At 36.4% G+C, this 19,333-nt stretch overlaps 1 protein-coding gene across 3 annotated transcripts in view; it reads right to left on the bottom strand.

Moving 5' to 3' along the window:
• PPFIA1 (PTPRF interacting protein alpha 1) overlaps window positions 1–19,333 on the bottom strand; it is a 78,854-nt gene that overhangs the window by 14,499 nt on the left and 45,022 nt on the right. For 2 of the 3 annotated variants that reach the window (XM_037402488.1, XM_037402487.1), the window contains exons 10-22: window positions 18,652–18,735; window positions 17,933–18,064; window positions 15,533–15,595; window positions 14,154–14,233; window positions 13,762–13,894; window positions 13,239–13,241; window positions 12,908–13,131; window positions 12,275–12,509; window positions 9,249–9,278; window positions 8,315–8,466; window positions 7,371–7,543; window positions 6,476–6,569; window positions 4,154–4,165 (exon numbers count right to left, since the gene is read on the bottom strand). In XM_037402488.1, coding sequence (XP_037258385.1) covers window positions 4,154–4,165; window positions 6,476–6,569; window positions 7,371–7,543; window positions 8,315–8,466; window positions 9,249–9,278; window positions 12,275–12,509; window positions 12,908–13,131; window positions 13,239–13,241; window positions 13,762–13,894; window positions 14,154–14,233; window positions 15,533–15,595; window positions 17,933–18,064; window positions 18,652–18,735 — 1,415 coding nt within the window. The remainder of the gene's footprint in view (window positions 1–4,153; window positions 4,166–6,475; window positions 6,570–7,370; window positions 7,544–8,314; window positions 8,467–9,248; window positions 9,279–12,274; window positions 12,510–12,907; window positions 13,132–13,238; window positions 13,242–13,761; window positions 13,895–14,153; window positions 14,234–15,532; window positions 15,596–17,932; window positions 18,065–18,651; window positions 18,736–19,333) is intronic. The other variant, XM_037402489.1, reaches the window with a different exon arrangement.

Raw genomic sequence — 19,333 nt, 5'->3', positions numbered from 1 at the left:
GAGACCCACGCTTTGGCAGTTATATTCTGAAAGGCAGTGTACTGAAACTCAGCTTTCATCTCCTATGATGACACAACTTCCTTTGTTATTCTGAAACAGAAAAGACTGAAGTTTAATATTGACAATTCAGCTTACAGAAACAATGGAAGCCCACAAGATCCCTATAAATAGCTGCCAAAAATGTTTGATAAACCGAGAGACAAAAACGAGTGCTGCGGGTATAAGCATGCCATGTTGCCCAGATACATCTGTCTGAAAAAATGGATAAAGTCTGAAAAAAGCATATTTAAGCTGCCTTCGAAAGCTAGTTGCATACGATTAAGTTGCCACTCACTCTCCTCAGAAGTTTAGAAAAAACAAATACACCTGATTGGGGAGTTTTTACTGGTTTATGCTTTTTATTCATGCCTGCGAGTATAGAATTAAGGTGAACAGCAATACTACAAATTCAAGATTCTATGTCATGTATTTATCCTTTTCTCACAATTTAGAATCATAGAATCATTTAGGTTGGAAAAGACCTTTGAGATCAACAAGTCCAACCATTAATGTAGCACTACCAACTCCATCACTAAACCATGTCCCCAAGCACCACATCTACATGCTTTTTCAACGCCCCCACGGACGGTGACCGCACCACCTCCCCAGGCAGCCTGGCCCAGTGCCTGACCACCCTCCCAGTGAAGACATTTTCCCCAACATCCAATATAAACCTCCCCTGGCATAACTTGAGGCCATTTCCTCTTGTTCTATCCTTTATCTGGGAGAAGAGATCAACCTCCCCTGCCAGGCAGCTGTAAAGAGCCATCAGGTCCTCCCTGAGCCCCCTCTTCTCCAGGCTGAGCACCTCCAGCTCCCCCCACCACCCCCCATCAGCCTTGTGCCCCAGCCCCCTGCCTGGTGCTGGACATGCTCCAGCCCCTCTACATCCCACTTGCAGTGAGGGGCTCAGAGCTGAACCCAGGATTCAAGGTGTGGCCTCCCTGCCTTCATAACTGTATTGTTGAACAGATCTAAGATGATAAAATATTTAAAAGTTACAGATATTAAAAAAACTATCACACAAGACATCTTGAGAAGGGGTTACTGACTGACTAGTAGCTTTCTTTGCTACTAGTGCGAAACAGATATGCAGTACTCAGCTCTTTGAGACACGGCAGCATACTTAGGATCCTCACGTTATATTGGTGAATAACTAGCTATAAAAAAAATAATCAACGAAGTAATAAATATACTAGCAACTGTTTTATCACCACATAGTACTTCTCCACCTGCACGTCAATAAATTCCTATCACTCTAGAAGAGCCTCCCAATACTTTAACCTAACTAAAAGCGCTGCCCAGGAACAACAAAAGGGGAGGAAGGAAGGAACTGCCAGATTACTGGGTACAAATAATCACTCTAATGTACCCATTCCAGGGTCCAACAATTAATGTGGAAACAGTGTTCAGCAGTTAGCAGCTCTGTAGTTAGATTTCACTGACAAAGATACTATTGTAAAAGCTAATTCATATTTGTATGGTTCAGAAAGATATATCTATTTCTAAATTATGAATAAGGGATCAGGTATTTTCCTGCTACTGTAGAACATATGACATTAATCTCACAAATCACTAGCCTGGAACACATTCAGTTTTGCTTCACTTTGTTGTTTAAAGATTAAAAAATAGGAAAAATAAATGAATGAGATATTATAAAATAGTGCTTGGTAAGAACAGAATAAAATGCTTAATACTGTATTTGCCAGAAAGGAATACAATGGTTTTTTCCAAGTAGTTTAACTTCAGAATTGGTGTCTTTGTCTCCATCTTTCTGTTTGGTGCTTGTGATAACACGACCATGCAGTGAGGGAGGACCACCAGTGATGAAAGAGCACAGACATGCCCAAAGCAGCCTCAGGTTTCACTGGGATGACCCCACGAGCGTGCAATCACTGCCTCTCCCCAGCTTATAGAGCTGCTTGGGGTTTTGTATGGAGTTTTGAGAACTGCAGTGTAATTTCTGGTAGTTTTATAAGTCTCTCTGCGTAGTTCAGGTTAACCATCGTTTTGAGAAGAGTAGTACAGGGAATGTACCAAAAGCATAAGGATAGGTCATGATGCAAACTTGAAACTCACGGTGGTATTGCACGCAGAAAGCAATTGTATGGCTGGAAGGGTTACGTGATGGAGACAAACATGTAGACATAGAAACAAACAAACCAAAAAATGCTTATAAGATAACTTTATGCAGAAATTATTCAATGGATCCAAAGAGGAATGCATTCATGAAGTGGAAAATTAATTGCGCAATTTGTTCACACGCAAGAAGAAATAGAAAACTTGCTTGTGTTGAAAATCATTAAGCTGAAAGTTCAAAACAGCACAGGCACAAAATATTTCATAGGAAGAATTCAACAGCAACTGCTGCTTCATCTGCAAATGATGCTTCAGTGGATTTTTCCTACAGCGGAGAACTTTGTTTTTCCAACAATTCCCTTCCAACTTCACCAAGATACTTGCTGCATTCCAGCAATACATGACCAGATTATGTAAAGGTCGCAACTGACACACCAGTTTCATTTCGCAGGCCATCAATTATGCCATTTAAGACGTGGGGGCAAAATCCAGCCTCATATCTTTGCAAGATAAAAAGAATATTGCAATAGTGTTAGCAATGTTAACAGATGTTATAAAGCTGGCACTGGGAAGTGCGAAAGAAAGTCAAAGGAGTAGCTGGTGACTGGAATAACTCTTAGGTGACAAAACCAAGGGATAGTCGTCTACAGACTTATTATTGGCTGAACGTCACTTGGAATGGGAGACCAAATGTGCTGCTCAAGAGGAGAACACTTGATAGACACATTCAAAAAGCTTCTAACACCAGCTGCGGAGAACAAACAAATCATGGTCATGCGGGACAAGAAATTACGTCAAAACTCCAGGTGCTTGATGTAGTAGTACACGAGGCCTTTTAAAGACCATTTGAAATATTTGTATTTAGAATGGCTCTTGGCAGACAAGCATACATAACTCCACAACGAAAACAAAGCAGCCCAGAGCAAAGTCATTTCATCACTGGATTAAGACTGCATGGGAATGGATAAATCCAGAACTTGTAGCCAAAGTGGAATGCTATATTCCAGACTTCTTGGATGGAACTGAAGGTCTGTGCTCCCAGGTAAGAAGTGATAGGACAAGAGGAAATGGCCTCAAGTTGCACCAGGGGAGGTTTAGGTTGTGTATTAGGAACAATTGCTTCACCAAAGGGGTTATCAAGCATTGCAACAGGCTGCCCAGGGAAGTGGCTGAGTCGCGGTCTCTGGAGGTATTTAAAAGATGTGTGTATGCAGCACTCAGGGACATGGTTTAGTGTGGGCTTGGCAATGCTAGGTTACTGGCTGGGCTCTGTGATCTTAAAGGTCTTTTCCAACCTAAAAGATTCTATGATTCCGTTAACTGGTATGGAAGAAGTTCGGAGCAGCAAAACCACTGTTGTGTGGTGGAGAAGAACGAGCAAAGTGTTATAACTGAAAGGCAACAGCAGCAAAACATGAGATGAAAACTTCAGGCAAAGCATCAGTAGAAAGTTAATAGCCTTGTTATATTTTGATTTCAGGTACGCAATTAACTTTGTGTGTATAACTTTTTTTAAGGAGAGTTAAATTTAGGGTTGCCTTCCTTTTTGATTAATACAGTATTAAATTTGCTGTGGTGTACACACAAAAACACAAATATAGTTGTGGCAAAAACTGTCAATAGTACAGCTCACAAAGATAATGAACAACATGAACAAAACACTAACAGATTTAGTAAACAGAGCAACAGTTTTACAGAAATACATCTACCTTGGACATGAACTGCCACAAGTATTTATTATGGCTAAAGAACCTTCAAAAGCCAAATTACAAAACTAATTCCATCTAAGTAGGCTTTAATATTTCCATTATAAACACTCACACCATGCAAATTAAGACAAGACACTGAACTAGATTTCACACAACTAGATGACACTGGATTTATTTCAGCAACACATTTTCACAATAAATTCTTTCAAATCTAGTATCTCCTCTCAGAATTAGACTGAGTTAGAGCTTTTAATATATTGCTAAAAAATCCAAATGTGATTTATCATACTTTCACAACAATCCTAATAAAATAAAAATAAACTTACCCTGATTTTGCACTACCACATCAAATGGTAAACAAAAGGAAAATAAAACAATGAAGGAAAAATATAAAACTAGGATTAAACTGAACTCAAATGCATACAAAACCAGACAAATAAGGTATACTGTAATTCAATTCTGTAACTATAAATAGGTTTTGTTAGTGAAGACATTGAATTTTGCCCTCAGCCTGTTTGTGTGCATGCATGCAGAAATCAGAAACATAAGCAAGCAAATAGGGATTAGAGACAGCTATAAATAGAAGTAGCTGTCATTGTTCCAAGCATTCAGGTAACTGGAATTCTTTTTGCTGAATACAAGATTTTATAAGTGAACAGTCAGCCTCAAGGATTTGTTTTAACACCATCCTCCTCCACTATCAAAATGAAAAGCAATTCAAGGCAGCTTTACCACTTTCTTTTTGATAATGAGCATCTCAAGAAGGCAGCAAGGCATCTGATACTTTGTGATAATATTGCTTCCTATGTTCAGAATACCTGTCAGGATTCCGAAACAGCTGGATTAAAGTACCTTGCTGGGATTTTTAAAATGGCAGATTTGCTTCTCATGTAAATTCAAAAGAGCCCTGCTACTGCTCTCAGCAGTAACAGTAATGAACCTAAACATTATAATACCTATTTTCATCAACAGTCTTGTTTCATACCCACTTTCACTAAAATATCTGAATCATAGGTACTTTCCTGTGAATAAGCACGTACCCATGTTTAATAGCTAGGCAAGGCAACTTCAAACTAAAAGTTTTCATTTGTTTAATATAGACACTTGCCTTTTAAGCAACCAACAGGAATACTTTAAGTAATACCAGTAAATTTGACAAGCAGAATGTTTACCAAAAAAAGTCATGATTTATCTGCAGCTGCATTCTTTTGCATTTATTAAAGCAAGACAGTATAGATTGTTTTACTCTAGAATGAAATTTGTTGCTGGTATTCAGAAAGATCTATATTGTTCAAAGAACAGGCCTACCACAATTTAGATATGGCCAGACTAAAACTATTTATTCAACCAAGATGTTGTATGGCTTTAAAGCTCTGGAGAAAAGGGAAAATACCAGATCATAATAATGTATGATTGCCTTCAGTCTAACAGTCTGAAGAAAAACAGCTGAGCATTCTGTTATACAAACAAAACCACATTCCATTCTGACTTTTCAAACTAACACACTGCTGGTTTTCATTAGCAGTCACCAGGCATTTATTCTTATTTGTTAATAGAACTTAGGTACTGCAAGAAATCTCTTGCAAAGAGAAAATATGCACACTTTCAACATTCGCTATTCTGTCTTCAGAAGGCAAGTAAAAAAGCAAGACTTTTCTGATCTTGGTCAGCTTTTTTGACACAGAGTAGACAGCTGAACAGAACAGAAGCAACAAAAGTTTAAGGTATATGGCTCAAACTTTGGGTGGAAAAATGCAAAGAATGTCTGGTCTTACACAAATTTGAGTGTGTCCTGTATTACCATATAAGCATTAAGTCAAGATTTCTACTAGTAGCAATATCTATTTTTCACCTATTATTATAGTCTTTGCTTCATCTCTTAAGTCTGGGAACAACAAAGCATGTGATAGATATTCAGAAGCTGAACAGTAAACTACAGATTTTCTTGGACACACTGAAAAAATTCTCATGACTAGGAAAAGGTAGCTACATATCTAAAAGGCCACAAAAAAAGGAAATTTTCTCTTTTTTTTATAAATTGTGACTATCAGGGTAGTATGGTGCAATGAAAAAAAAAGGTTTCAGCTGCTGAAACGTATGAGAGCAAATGTCAAGACAACTTCAAACAGAAGCGAAAAAATTAGTGACCGCAGCAGCAGTTAGCAGCTGCAACACAAAAGGAAAGACTTTCAGAGTCCCCAGCTAGAAAGGAACCAGCAAATGCATACAGAAGGATGCCTGCACAGAACATCTCTTGCTTTCACTCTGTCCACTCTTTTACACTCTGGAGCAAGTAGCAGCCAAAAGCAACTTTGGGGAAATCTTCCAAATGGATTAAACCCAAAGCAGGTATCAAATATAACACATTTGGGGGAAGGTTTGATAAGACTCCACTTTTATCTTCAAGATTGTTTATTACTGCATTTCAACAATAAGTTTTCAGCACTGAAATTCTTTTCAAACTTACCACAACCTACGCTACTGTTGATGTTCTGGAAAAAACAATTAAAAAAAAATATTCTACAGAGGCTTATTAGCCATAGCACATACAAGGCAAAAACACCTGAAAACAAAACAAAAAGAGAAAACAAAACATTTTTAAACACAGCCATTCCTTAACAACAGATTAAAAATATTTGATAACTTACTTTTTCTGCATTTTCCTGTTTTTTTCTGCCTGACCTCCAAGCTTGCTGAGACCTAATGCATCCTGAGAGGAACTATCTGCTTCTGCCATGCCAACTACAAAAGAAAAATACAGAAAACACAACAAACAAAAAACCAGTCTTATCTTGTCTGGTTTGGCCAGCTGTAACTCAAAAATCACTACTGCTTTTCCCAAACAAATTGTAATATTACTGATCAGAAATATACAAAGCCAAACCTCCAAGCAGATCTATCACTCCATTTCCTAGTTGAATACATATCCATCAAAATGGTGTACAAAAATAGGAAAATCAGATTGGTATGGACTAAAATATGTGCTGCCTAAATAAAGCCAGCTGGAATCACACTGAGAATCTCATTTCAGCCACCTGTAATATGAATTCTCAGTGTTCCCATACCACTTATGGTTGGTGTCAACTTCAAGGATGCTGCTTTATGCAAAGAATTACACAAAAGACAAAGGTCACTGTAGCATTTGCTAAGCCAGCTGGGTTCATTTCAAGGGAGGTTCCTTTGGGTACAAAGTGAAGACATGACTGTTGATGTCAATACTAACAAAAGCCTCTTTCACTTCCGAAGAACAGTTGAAATTTTTGCTTCACAAAACAAGCCATAACAGTTCAATAAGGTTCAACAACCTGGCTGTGGAAGACTAAAAGATAACAATATACCCAACTAGCTGATCCTGAATCCTACACTAATAAAAGGAACTACTGGAAGATTCAGTGTCACTAGTTCCAAAATTACTGTGTACATCAGCACCAAAATAATCCAGTCAAATATGCACATACTGATACATACATCATTAATATTCAGTATTCTGTACCCTGCGCTCTCACTGTGCAAAAAGAAACCCAAGATAAAAAACAAACCAACCTTGCCCTAATGTTTCTTTGCCTGTTTGTCCAGGTCGTCCCTTTTCTTTCTTGCCAAACAAGCGGCCAATAGAGGATTTGATGCCCTTCTTTTTGGGGGCTTTATGAAGGGAATCTTGGCTACTGTTACTGCTACTAGGATTACTTGTTTGACCATCTTGCGAGCCTGTTGAACTTTACAAGAAAAGAAGTCAAAGGAGTGCATGTACAACACATTCACTAGCATAACAAAGTGAGAAACAAGTTCAGGTTTCTGTGCAAGTTAATGAAAGCTCAGTAACTCTATAATGACATCTAATTTCAGCTTTTAATGAGTCATGAAAAGAAATGTATCTACTAAAACACATGTCATTAAATAAACAGTGGAAACAACTAAATCATGCAAGAAAGGAAGTGATAATATTTATACACTATAGCATGGAACTACAAAGCAATTCTTAATTTTTTAAGAAAGGAAAGTGTTTAAAGTGCAATTCAGAGAGGCCAAAGTTGACAACACAAGTTCCTGAACAAATTAAGGCAGATAACAAAAGCTTGAAATACTTGAGTGGAATCCATCCAGATACTTAGGCACTTTGAAAAGAACTTTTTTCAATTAAAATGATGGCAGTTTGCAGCTTACTTCGAAATGCAGACCTAGATTCCAACCTATGAAAGACGACTGGAATTCTACATCTTTAATTTCCTAAACATGAAGTAAACAATGTAGGCCTTGAGTACCAGAAGAATTCTTCACGTCAAGCTATCCCTGCTCATTTACAAAATATGCATTATTTTTTTATGTAATAATCACCCATTTATGTGTTCATACTCTTTACTTTTGCGAAACACTTCAATATCTAGATTAAAATCCTCCAGACTGAACAGCTTTGCAGTTTCAGGATTTTATTCTGATGAGCTGAAATACTAAGTTAAGGTAGGTCTGACCTATTCACAGCTACTTACTTTCTAATGTCCCTGATATCTTCATGGCTCACTGTATGCAAAGCTCCTTTTTGGACTCTGTCCAAACGCAAAGATCGAGGTGAAGAAGGTGGTGATGTCTCACATTTTATTGTGGTTTTGTCATCTCGTACCTCTTCTCTAGAAGCTGGAGACTAACAGAATATGAATGAAAACTTGAGGGGTTAGCTGGAAATGCCAAAGCATGAATGCAATATCAATGGTACTAAATACTGAAAAGAAAAATCAATTATTTCAGTGTTAAAGGATTACTCTTGCCCTTACCATCTGCAGTTGCCTATTTTCTGTTTGACCTCCGAGTTTTCTGTTACCTTTAGTGACAAACTACTAAATTTCAGTCTTAGCTAGTAAAATGTGCAAGCAGCACTCATCTTTCATTCATTCATTCACAGAGCAAAGAACTACAGTAATGTCTTCAGCACCATAAAACTAATATACCTAATTTAAGTTTAAGCAAGCGCAAAGACAGAAAACCAAAGAGTCCTGTGAAAAGAAGGCATCTTGATTCTCACTGTTACGTGTTTAAATAATCATTAGCGAGATTACCCATTCTATGAAGTCAGTTTCTACATACCTGTGGGTATGGCCTACCTCAAAGTTTCAGTAACAGAAAATGACTAATTTTTGTGTGCACTAACAGACCTTTAAAATTCAGTATTGTTTCACAAAGATTGCAGAATAGTGGTTACAAACAGAAAGTGACACAACAGTCCCCCCATGCCAGCAAAAAAACCAACCCACACTTATGTTAAAATTATAAGCTACTTTATATTTAATATCAAAGAGCATATAATCTTGCTTTGTTACAGAGTTACCCTGCAAATGCTTTCTTTTATGTTCCTGTAATCCATTAATTAGTTTGGGGACAGGGAAGGAGATGAAAGGCCATGCCAGTAAACAAACTAAAGATTTTTACCTTTCTACGGTGTTTCCTTAAATCACTAGGCTGACAGATAGATGCATGAAAAGAAAAGAAATTTGGAAAAGCTGTATTTATTTTAAACTATACCACAGACTGAAACAACTAGCACAGACAAAACATATTAGGGAGAATATAAATAACAATTCTAGCAATGGCACAGAGAAAGATACGGAGTATGAGGCACTCTTCAAATCACAGATTACTTAAATGTATCCCTGAAGAGGGGAAAAGTAAAAAAAAAAAAAAAATAATAATATCAAGATTTATAGTTGGTTACCTACAAAAGTACTGTCGATATTTGAATGTATTGGTACCATAGGCAAATTAGCAAACAAAATGTGTATTATCTTCAGCAAGAAAATCAGTAAAGTACATGGGGGTATAAGGTGTTGCTTTTAAAAAGGTGAGATTTCCAGTCAAGGACTTGCCTTGAACTATATAACCTACACGGTCACCATAGCAGGCTTAATACGTTGTCTGCACTAGTCCCTTCCCACACCTCGGTGATTTCTGCAGTTGTTTCCTACATAGCATAAAAAGCAGCCGTGCTTTAATAACTGTGAAAGACTGAGTGAGTACCAACAATAGCTGATTTCTATACGGTAACAGTATTGCGTTCTTTTTACTAAGTTTAAAGTACTGAAATGTTTGAACAAGAGTCTACCACCAGGTTTTATTTTATCCTCTATCCACTCCAAAAGCCTTATCTCACTTCCTTGGTACTTCTCATCTCTGCCAGCACAAAAAGCAAGGCAGCAACCTTGAGTTACATAAGTAAGTTACCAAATTATTCAGACCAATGCTGAGAAATTTTTAATTTAGATATTTTTTTTTAATAGTTATCATTGCATTTACAACAAATTGGTTCAAAAGGCTGTAACCAAAAATTAAGACAGTCCCCTTTGACATTGGGGAGGAGATGGGAGAGGAATTTTGTGTTGTTTCCCTTCCACAAATGACAATCTTTAGTATTTTTTTATTTAGAATACATGCAAGCTATGCAGCATTATTAGGTAAAGTTTTGTTCAATCTGACCATAGAGTACTATGTTAATAAATCATAAGTTCACAGAACCATGGAAGTTTGGGTTGGAAGGGACCTTTAAAGATCATCTAGTCCCTCCTCAAGTTCTTAGACAAAGAGCACCAGGCTCATTTTACCCTTGCTGGATATCTTTCATCTATTAAATCTGATAACCCATAAAAATAAGTACGTTTACCATATGGAACGAAATATGTCCACAAGAACTTTTCAAGACAGGTGTAGGTTGCACAATTTATGATGCTGATGCTTTTTAATTAATCATAATTGTAAGGGCTTTTCAGTTAACTGAACTGCCTAATACCCCTACTGCAGTTCACATTAAGCTAATTTGCCTTCATGATCATAAACCAATGCAACTTTCTATTAAAAAAAATGAACTACAAGAACTCATTCAGTCTAACAATTCATAATAGCCTTTCTCAAAGTTTCTAGAAAGCTCTTGTTCTGTAATTTTAGAAGTATAGCTTCTTGTTTTCAAACTTTCACAAAAGCTTTCACAAATCAGTTGCCAGGGACAAAAATATCAGACAAATGCAACTGCAAACAACAGATCAAGTGCCTTTGATTCACAGTTCTTACAATCTAAAGTGAGCTTAATTACAGGGGTTTTGTTCAATTACATTAGATTTTAATATTGCACACATTTTTCTGATCTAGTTTTCATGAAAATAGCTACTGAAAATTGTATAAGGCTTTAAGAGAAGTACTTAGCTTAACTACTTATTACTGTGAAATATTAGAATATAAAGCACTCCACATTTTGAAACTTCTGTAAAAGAGGTGGCCTTGGCCCTGAATATATGGCTAGAGCTAGTATAATTAAAAAAAAAAAAAAAAAAAAAAATCAAGAAAAGTAATTCCTTTTTATTAAAGAAAAAAAAAAAGACAGAACTTTTGTTACATGTACACATTCATTATAAAAAGCCAAAGGAAGTTAGCCGAAATCCTTGCTCTTAAACACTCCTGTAAGAGAACTAAATGAGCCAAGTCTGTCATTTACAGTCCACTTGCTCTTACAGTGATGGATAGCATTCCTTGCCTACTGATTGGGATGGTATAGGCATGATACAAGTACAGTAATCCAAGACAACAAGGTCTAGTAAGTATAGCATTGCACATACAACTAATAAGTGCAGTTCCCAAATGCATACGCAAATCTGGAGACAAGGTAATGTACACAGAACTAAATTAGAGAAGGAGCTTTTCCTGGAGAGTGCTTGCAAACAAATACCTGTATCCAAGATGCTCCTTAGTAAAAGGTATGAGAAACTGTTAGGCTTGTTTAACATATATGTAAAAACACAAAAGTGGAAAACTTGCATCTTGTTTTTATAGGTAGGTTTACATGCATAAAGCAGCTCCTAAACTGATTAATTTCTCTAAGCAGTCATAGGACTGTCAAGAGAATGGATCCATCTTCCTCTACTCGCTGAGCTGCTAAGCCCAAGCTACTATTTCATCACCTACTAGATCTAACAGATACCTCTTTTACCTACCTGTCTTAATAGGCTAAAACAAGACACTAGCACTCACTAATATTAAAACAGTTGTGATACTTTTACAATCTTAAAGTTTAATGCAATAGATGTAAATCACTTTTTAGTTGAATATTTAGCAGAACAGTGGACTGCTAAAAATAAAGTTTAAAGCAGAGGCAGAAAGTGATTGCTGTACCAGGGGTTGAAAAGAAAACATTATTTCTTCTAGGAAGAGGAGTCGGAAGCAAGACCATAACAACAGAAGGAATACTTAGGCATGAGATGTTGACCAAATAATAGACTTGAGTTCTGAACGTTTTTCCTAATGATTATGACTGTATCTTACACTTTTTATAGAAGTTGAAAGGAAGCAGTAGAAAAACCTAGAGAAAGGAAAAATACAGCTGAGTAAGAAGGAGAGGAAGGGAAAAATCAGACAACCCATTTCCTAGAGAAAAAGAACACTCTTCTGAAAAACTGAAGTTAAGGGTTACTTACCAGTGTCATAATACCTAGTCTGTCCACTTCTCGTGCTGGACTATGTGGAATCCGCCTTGGGGTGGAGCGGCCACTGCCAGGTGGGGAAGAACCAGCAAGTGAACCACTTGCATAGGGAGTGGGAATAGAGCTCATGGACCGGAATCGGCCATGGGCATCCAAACTTCCACTACCCACTCTGCTTTCAATCTCCTCTGCACGCTGCTCTGTGTTTTCCTTCTCTTCTTGGATAAGTCTAAAAGAAAAAAAGTTTCAATGGAACATGACATTCAAACAAGTACCATATAAAGAGAATGGCTGACACTTTCATTAGAAAGAAGCAGTACTTATCAGACAAAACAGCACACTGGAAAAATCTAATCCAATCTGAAAAACAGTGGTCAACACTACTGCTGTTACCACCACACAAGGGTTTCTGTTAAACTAGTAATACACAGTCCGTTCCGTAACGGGACTAAAGACAAAGAACCTGAAAAGAGTACTTGGGCATAATCAAACCAGTTACTTCTGTCAATGCCCCTGCAAGGAAACTGAACGGGCAACCACCATTTTCCCAAGTAACCACAAAAAAAAGGATTTCTAGTTTCACAGAAACTCATTTTTATCAAAACCTTAACAGCAGATAGACCATACCTAATCTCTTTGTTGATTGCATCCAACTGTTCTTGAAGCATCATGGCCAAAGTCTGAGCATCAGCCTGACCACTTGGTGACAGCAGATCAACTGAACTGAATATAGTTTCCCTATCATCCTCAACATCAGACACATCCACATCACTTTCAAATGCTTGTGCCACATTTGCCAATACACTTGCTTGCTGGGCTCGCTCCCAGTCCTGCTCGTTCAGAGTTTGAACCTAAAAGAATTAATAGAAAAAAAAATAATCCAAACTCAAATGGGGAAAATATGACTTTTCTACTGCTTTTCAAGATGTTTACAATAATTTTTAAAAAGCCCACTTACATGCTGAATGCATCCACCAAGACAGCAATGTTTTGAGAAAGGTAAAAAAAAAAAAAAAAAGCTATGATGTAGAAAACTTCGCATCTTACAGTTAATTTAATTAAATTTAAAAGTGGACAGCTCCATTGAATAAATGGAATCATCACCTATCTTGGCTATATACACTATAAATTACAGTACAATTTTGCTATCAAATCCAGTAAGACTTTCAGAATCAGCTTTGTGTGATGAGAACTTATGTGTCCTGAATGGGACCGAGACTTGCTTGCAGAACAGCAACGTTAAATTAGCGTATAAACACAACAGTAGGACTGTTTCAAATTATATTTTACAGGCTTATCGTACTTAAACCAAATTGGAGTTCAAAATCGTAATTTTGCAATTATTTGTTAACAATTAAAAAGACTAGTAGCTGTGCATTAATTAGTAAAATTCTATAAACTCCTTGCAATAGGTTAGCCTCATTAATAATCTATTTTGTGGCCAAAGTTTTATTTTTATTTTAATTTCAGAGTTCTATTACCTTTGAAGGTTCATCTCTGAGAGCTGCCAAACGTCCTTTCTGGGGACGCCTTAACACTGATGAGGTGCCATAGGAGTCTGTGTGACTGTCAGCCACAGATGAAGATGTCATGGGGTATCTGAAATCTGGTCGGCTAGAACACAAAGAAACATTTTTTCCTTATGAAGGTAGGGGGTTGGAGGAAACAAACCAAAACAGCCACCCAAATGATTCCTCTTGTCCCACTAGCGCCGATTTTTTCTTTAAGCAATATAAAAACTGCTTTATATGCTCTAAAAACTGATACATTTTATAGCTATGACTGAAGTATTTTCAGTTATGATAGAAAAAAAATCACATTTAGCAAATTTAAAGAAATTAGAAAAAACTGAACTAAAATTAAGTACTGGTACCTATGATGAAGTGATGTTGCTCTGAGTCTCACTTGGTCATTTTCAGCCCTTAATGCTTCAACATTTAATACAAGTTGATCCTGCAAAAATAAATAGATAAAATACATAAAACACTTTAAAATAATCAGTGTCAAATACCGACTAATAAACTAACATTTAGTCTTTTGATCTCATTTCTGTGAAACTCAGAAATAGCAAATTGTAAGAAGTACCCTTCAATGACATAAAATCTAAAAATTTATTGCTATACACATTACAGCACCATCATGAAGGAGCATCTAAGAACACTATGGCCTCCCTATACTGTAACTCTAGGTGGTAATGACAATATATATTTTAAAAACAGTTACTAAATAAAATTCACATATTAAATTCACTATAATGTAGTGATAATATTTAATAAGAAACAAGATCTTTCAAGCAACTGTGCACAAAAGGTTCTAAAAACACTCTCTTTTAACTTGGACATTTTTACATGCTCTAAAACTCAGAATTTCACAACAGAGAAATCCAATGAATGAGAAAACGAAAGGCTAATAAAAAGTGGCTGATGATGAACATCTGTGCCTTGTGTGAAAACTGCTGGCCTACATGTACAAAAATCCAAAGCACATTCTGCAAAATATTCTGAACGCGTTCTTCATTTTATTACAGAATCACAGCCTCTACAGTTTGGCCTAGCTACTTACTAGAATGATTTGGGGACATGCAGTACAACACCTATGATTTAATAAGCAATACCAAGTATCATTTCAGAACAGATAGTGTGATGACAAAATCAAGCGTCACTGCTTAAGGATGCAAAGAATTGAAAGGCCCCACCACTATTATTCAAGAGGGGAATTTGTCAGTTCCAGCACAAGCTAAACACCAGACCGCTGCTATTGCGAAGGAGCGGCCAAATGTAATAAATATTTCTCTCCTTACAACCCAGACTTAAAAAAAAAAAAAAAAAAAAGTATCAGCTGAACACGTTTTTCATGATACCCAATGATATATGAAAAAACTTAGGGGAAAATACCCAACATTAAAAGCAGTTCTCTTTTCTTTTTACTGTTCAAAGTCATACATACAACAGTATAAAAATTCTATGCCATCTTCAAACTTTGGCAAACTGTTAGTATATCCAGCCACTTTACGTATTTAGAAATGTGTTAAGTCTTTGACTAAAAAGCTATGTATTACCTATAAAATCATCATAAAAATGAGGCAACACAATACCATAAAATAAGCAATAACAGCTCCCTACTTTTTAACACTCCAGGTAATGTTAAGTGTTACGGGGAAATTCAAATCCCCCGTAAATAGGGGGATACTAAAAATAGGTAGCAATGCAGCAATTATTTTCCAATATAGTATTTCAGAAATGTGTATTATACCTTTTCATGCTGAAGTTCATCTATTTGTTTTTTTGCATTTTCTATTTCTCGAAGAAGCGAGTTCTAAAATAAAATACATCACAAATTATGTTACTTATAAAAGCTTTCAACTCTTAAACCGTAACCAAGATGAGTATCCAAAGATGCAGCTTAAGTTACAGATACTTTACTGCTCACATCATTTCACTTTGATTGTAGTTGAGGGTTTATCCTTTCAGGTGTACAGCCCTCTAAATAATAGATTTAATAATAGCACAAGTGCCATAAAAATTTAATACCAATACCAGCCTTTTAAAGCTCCGTTCGAGAAAACTAATTTAGAAAATAAAAAAAAGGAATAATTAGACAGCTGAAATAATTCAAAGTAATTCATGGAGTGGTTACTAAAGCATTCCTGGCTGTTACCATTAGGTTTTTGTTTTATTTTTACTTGCCTGACCTACAACATTATTACACAGGAATTCCTTGGAAGTACTCTACCCCCAGAACTACAACACTCACCGACTTAAGAGCCGTTGTTAACAACAGAACTGTTATCTTTATAGTTATACCACGACTTCTAAGCAACTCCAGTAAACGTAAATGCTACTGACTACTACAAACTCTACTCAAAGCAGTTTCCAAATTCTGACTCAGAATCACCTCAGAATTAACAAACATTTGAGAGCTACAACAATCAAAACCAATTTCAATTGTTGCATTTGACTATAGTATGTGATACCGAGAAAAAAAAAAAAGAAAAAAAAAGATATTCTCCCTTTAATAGGAAACTTATAACTGGGTCACTTTCATTTCCTTTTCCACCATTGCCAAAAAGTTTTGCTAAACACATTTCCTTGAGGTAAGTAATACCATTATTACACCTTTAAGATGCAAGTAAAACTTCGTATGTGAACAAATTATTCTGAGAAAAGAGCCCAAGTGATCAGAAGAAAGCTTTGAAATTTTACCTGAATGTTTCTTCCCAACTTATCATAAAAGAATGAGCTGGAAGCCGCAGCAAGAATACTTTACTAGAAGCTGTTACTCACAGTGAAAGACAACTATATTTTCCTCATTATTCATAACGTAGTTAAGAGTTTGGAAGGCAAAGGGGAGTAAACCCTAAGACATGCCCCCCAACATTAAAGCATTTTAAAAATAAAACTCAAAAACCAAACCACAACCAGCTGTTTATCAGAAACTGAATTTATAAAGAATGTTAGAGCAACCTTGTTGATGTCATAACAAGGCCCATAAGAATTTCACAAGTATTAGGAAGCAGTTGATGTTAACTAAAAAACACAAGACAAAGTTTGCAGCCTTAGATGCCAGCTGATAAGCACCTTCATCAATTAACTCAAAGGACAAGAAACAGCGGGACCCACATTTGTGCTACAATACTCAGTTCCTCACAGTTCCGAGCACAAAAGCAGGGAAAGAAGTAACTAAATCTTTGTAATGATCTGAGGGGAGCACAGTCCTGGAATTCTGGAAAGACATGTTAGATACCTGACTGATGGTCGAGGGATGAGGACTGAGTTGACATGAATGCAAGAGAAAGTAAACACTTATTAAAACACTGAACATATCGCTACATACTGCAACTGAAGCATTTTACTGCCATGACTAAAACAAAAGCCACTCAGCTTTTATTGAAACATTTCCCCAGAAGATCGCTTCATCCTCCAGTAAAAGAAACAAAGTATTTTTTTAATCCAAGACAAAGCAATTAAAGTCAGCAACAAGCAAAGTGCTACTTTAAAAGACACTGCTTTGTTCCATGCATAATAAGGGACTCAACTTAAAGGCATGCATGGAAGAAAAATCCATAAGGACCTAGATCCAAAAGCAGAAGGGAAAGAAACTGAAGTACATCGTAAGTTAGAAGATGAACTGAATACAGGGAAAGCTTCGAGATGTGCACTGACAACAGAGGGAACTGTCCATTTATATTCATATAACCCACCTCAAAATTATCTACAGAGGAAGAAAATGCAAGACTATTTCAACTGGCAAGAATCTCCCAATGACAGGGTAACAGACAAAAACAGTGGGAAATAAACTGAACTGAAAAGGGTCAACGTTTAGTCCCAATTCTTTAGTCTTCCTGTATTACACTGGATGAACCTATTTATGCAGTCCACACCAGTCAAACAGGAAAGGATAAAGCTTCTTAAAAGATGCCTTCTCAACACTGTAGTACAATACCCAGAGACAGCCTCCAAAAAACACCCCCCACCATATGAATTTTAAGAATATATTTTCAAAATCCGCACTAGAAAATAGCCTTATCACCAACTACTTATTAATAAGGATATATTATTTATTTAATGAAGTTACAGACACATTGCAAAATACACAAATCACTACAGAACGTGAACATCTAATTAATGTATATGCTGGAATGTGACTTGTTACCTTGTCTTCCAAGGCAGCCATCCTTTCCTTGAGATGAAGCTGGAGCCTTTCATTAGATTCAGACAGAAGCTTATCAACGGTTTCTGACAAACGCTTATTATGTTCTTCATTCATCTTCTCTCTCTGTCTAGCCTAAGATACATAAAAGCTACTGAAATAACTTAAAATTTACTGTCTATAACAATTTCCACATTGTAAAGCCAGTAAGCTTTCTTTAATTCAAAAGTATTTTGTTCAACAGAAATATTTTTCAAAAAAAATCAGGAATATTGCATGTACCTCCATGACTCTGTGAGGAAGTATAAGGGACGCTTAAGATTTTAGTATCTGTTTCAAGATCAGAAGCTTGAAAATCTGAGCTTACGCTTCAAAAAACAGCAGATTTCAGAACTAATTCCATTATTTATAATCCAGGAATCAATTTTTCCATAGTCATTTAATTCAGCAACTTTTTGATCTGTCTTATTAGAAAGAATGACTAGCAATTAGGTATTTCCAAACACATTTTCAAATTCCCACTGGAGATCTTCAGCTTTTTCTTGATATCTAAGGTTAGCCATAATACAGTGGCTCAAATCTCCTAACTATCAGTCAGCCTAAACTCTGGATTTATTTTAGAGATGAGAAATAAAAAGAGCTTTGTTGAGGGACAGGCAGCCATTAAGGGAATTAGATTCTTTCTTTCAGGTTTATATCTTTGTCAAAAATATGCACAGTACCCTTTGCAGTTCTTGATTCTTTTCTTCTAGCTGTGCTTCCATCTGTCTCAGTCGTTCCTCTATATTGCCATGCCTCTCCTCAGCCTGTCAATTTGAAAACAAAATTAGCATTTGTTGTTTTTAAAAAAAGTTTCAAAAGCATAGAAATACTGAAGCACAATAATTTATCTGACATGCTTTGCGCAACTGCCATTTATGGTAATACACAATGCAGAACAGACGCCTTTCTGTTACTGAAAGAACCTAGTAAGAGCTCATATGGTAAGTAACAAAATGATGAAGCCTCTCACCCCTAAGTACCATGAATCAACTACTATTTGCAAATGAGCTTGCAACAACAGTTCATTCATGTCCCCAATAATTAAAAAAAAAATTAAAAAAAAGTAAAAACTAAATGCATTTTCAGCTTTTCCTCACTAGCCTAGACGATATGACCCTTTGTTAGTAACCATGACAAAGCAGAAAGCAGCAAGCAGAAGCAAGGACTAATATACAAATTCTACCTTCCTAAGCTTGGTGGTAAGTTCCAATACTTTAGCATCTTTAGCAGCAGAGCTCCCAGGAGACAAAAGGTCAGACTACAGAGTCAGTTAGGGACAGGAAAGATAACAGGGAAAGAATTGAAACTAAGACTTTAAAAGAAAACACACACATATACTTGAAAAAGGCTCATTTGTAGTTA

Source organism: Falco rusticolus, chromosome 10 (assembly GCF_015220075.1).
Source record: "Falco rusticolus isolate bFalRus1 chromosome 10, bFalRus1.pri, whole genome shotgun sequence".
Lineage (NCBI taxonomy): Eukaryota > Metazoa > Chordata > Aves > Falconiformes > Falconidae > Falco > Falco rusticolus.
Note: the sequence above shows the minus strand (reverse complement) of the source record. Positions and strands in the feature narration are given on the sequence as shown.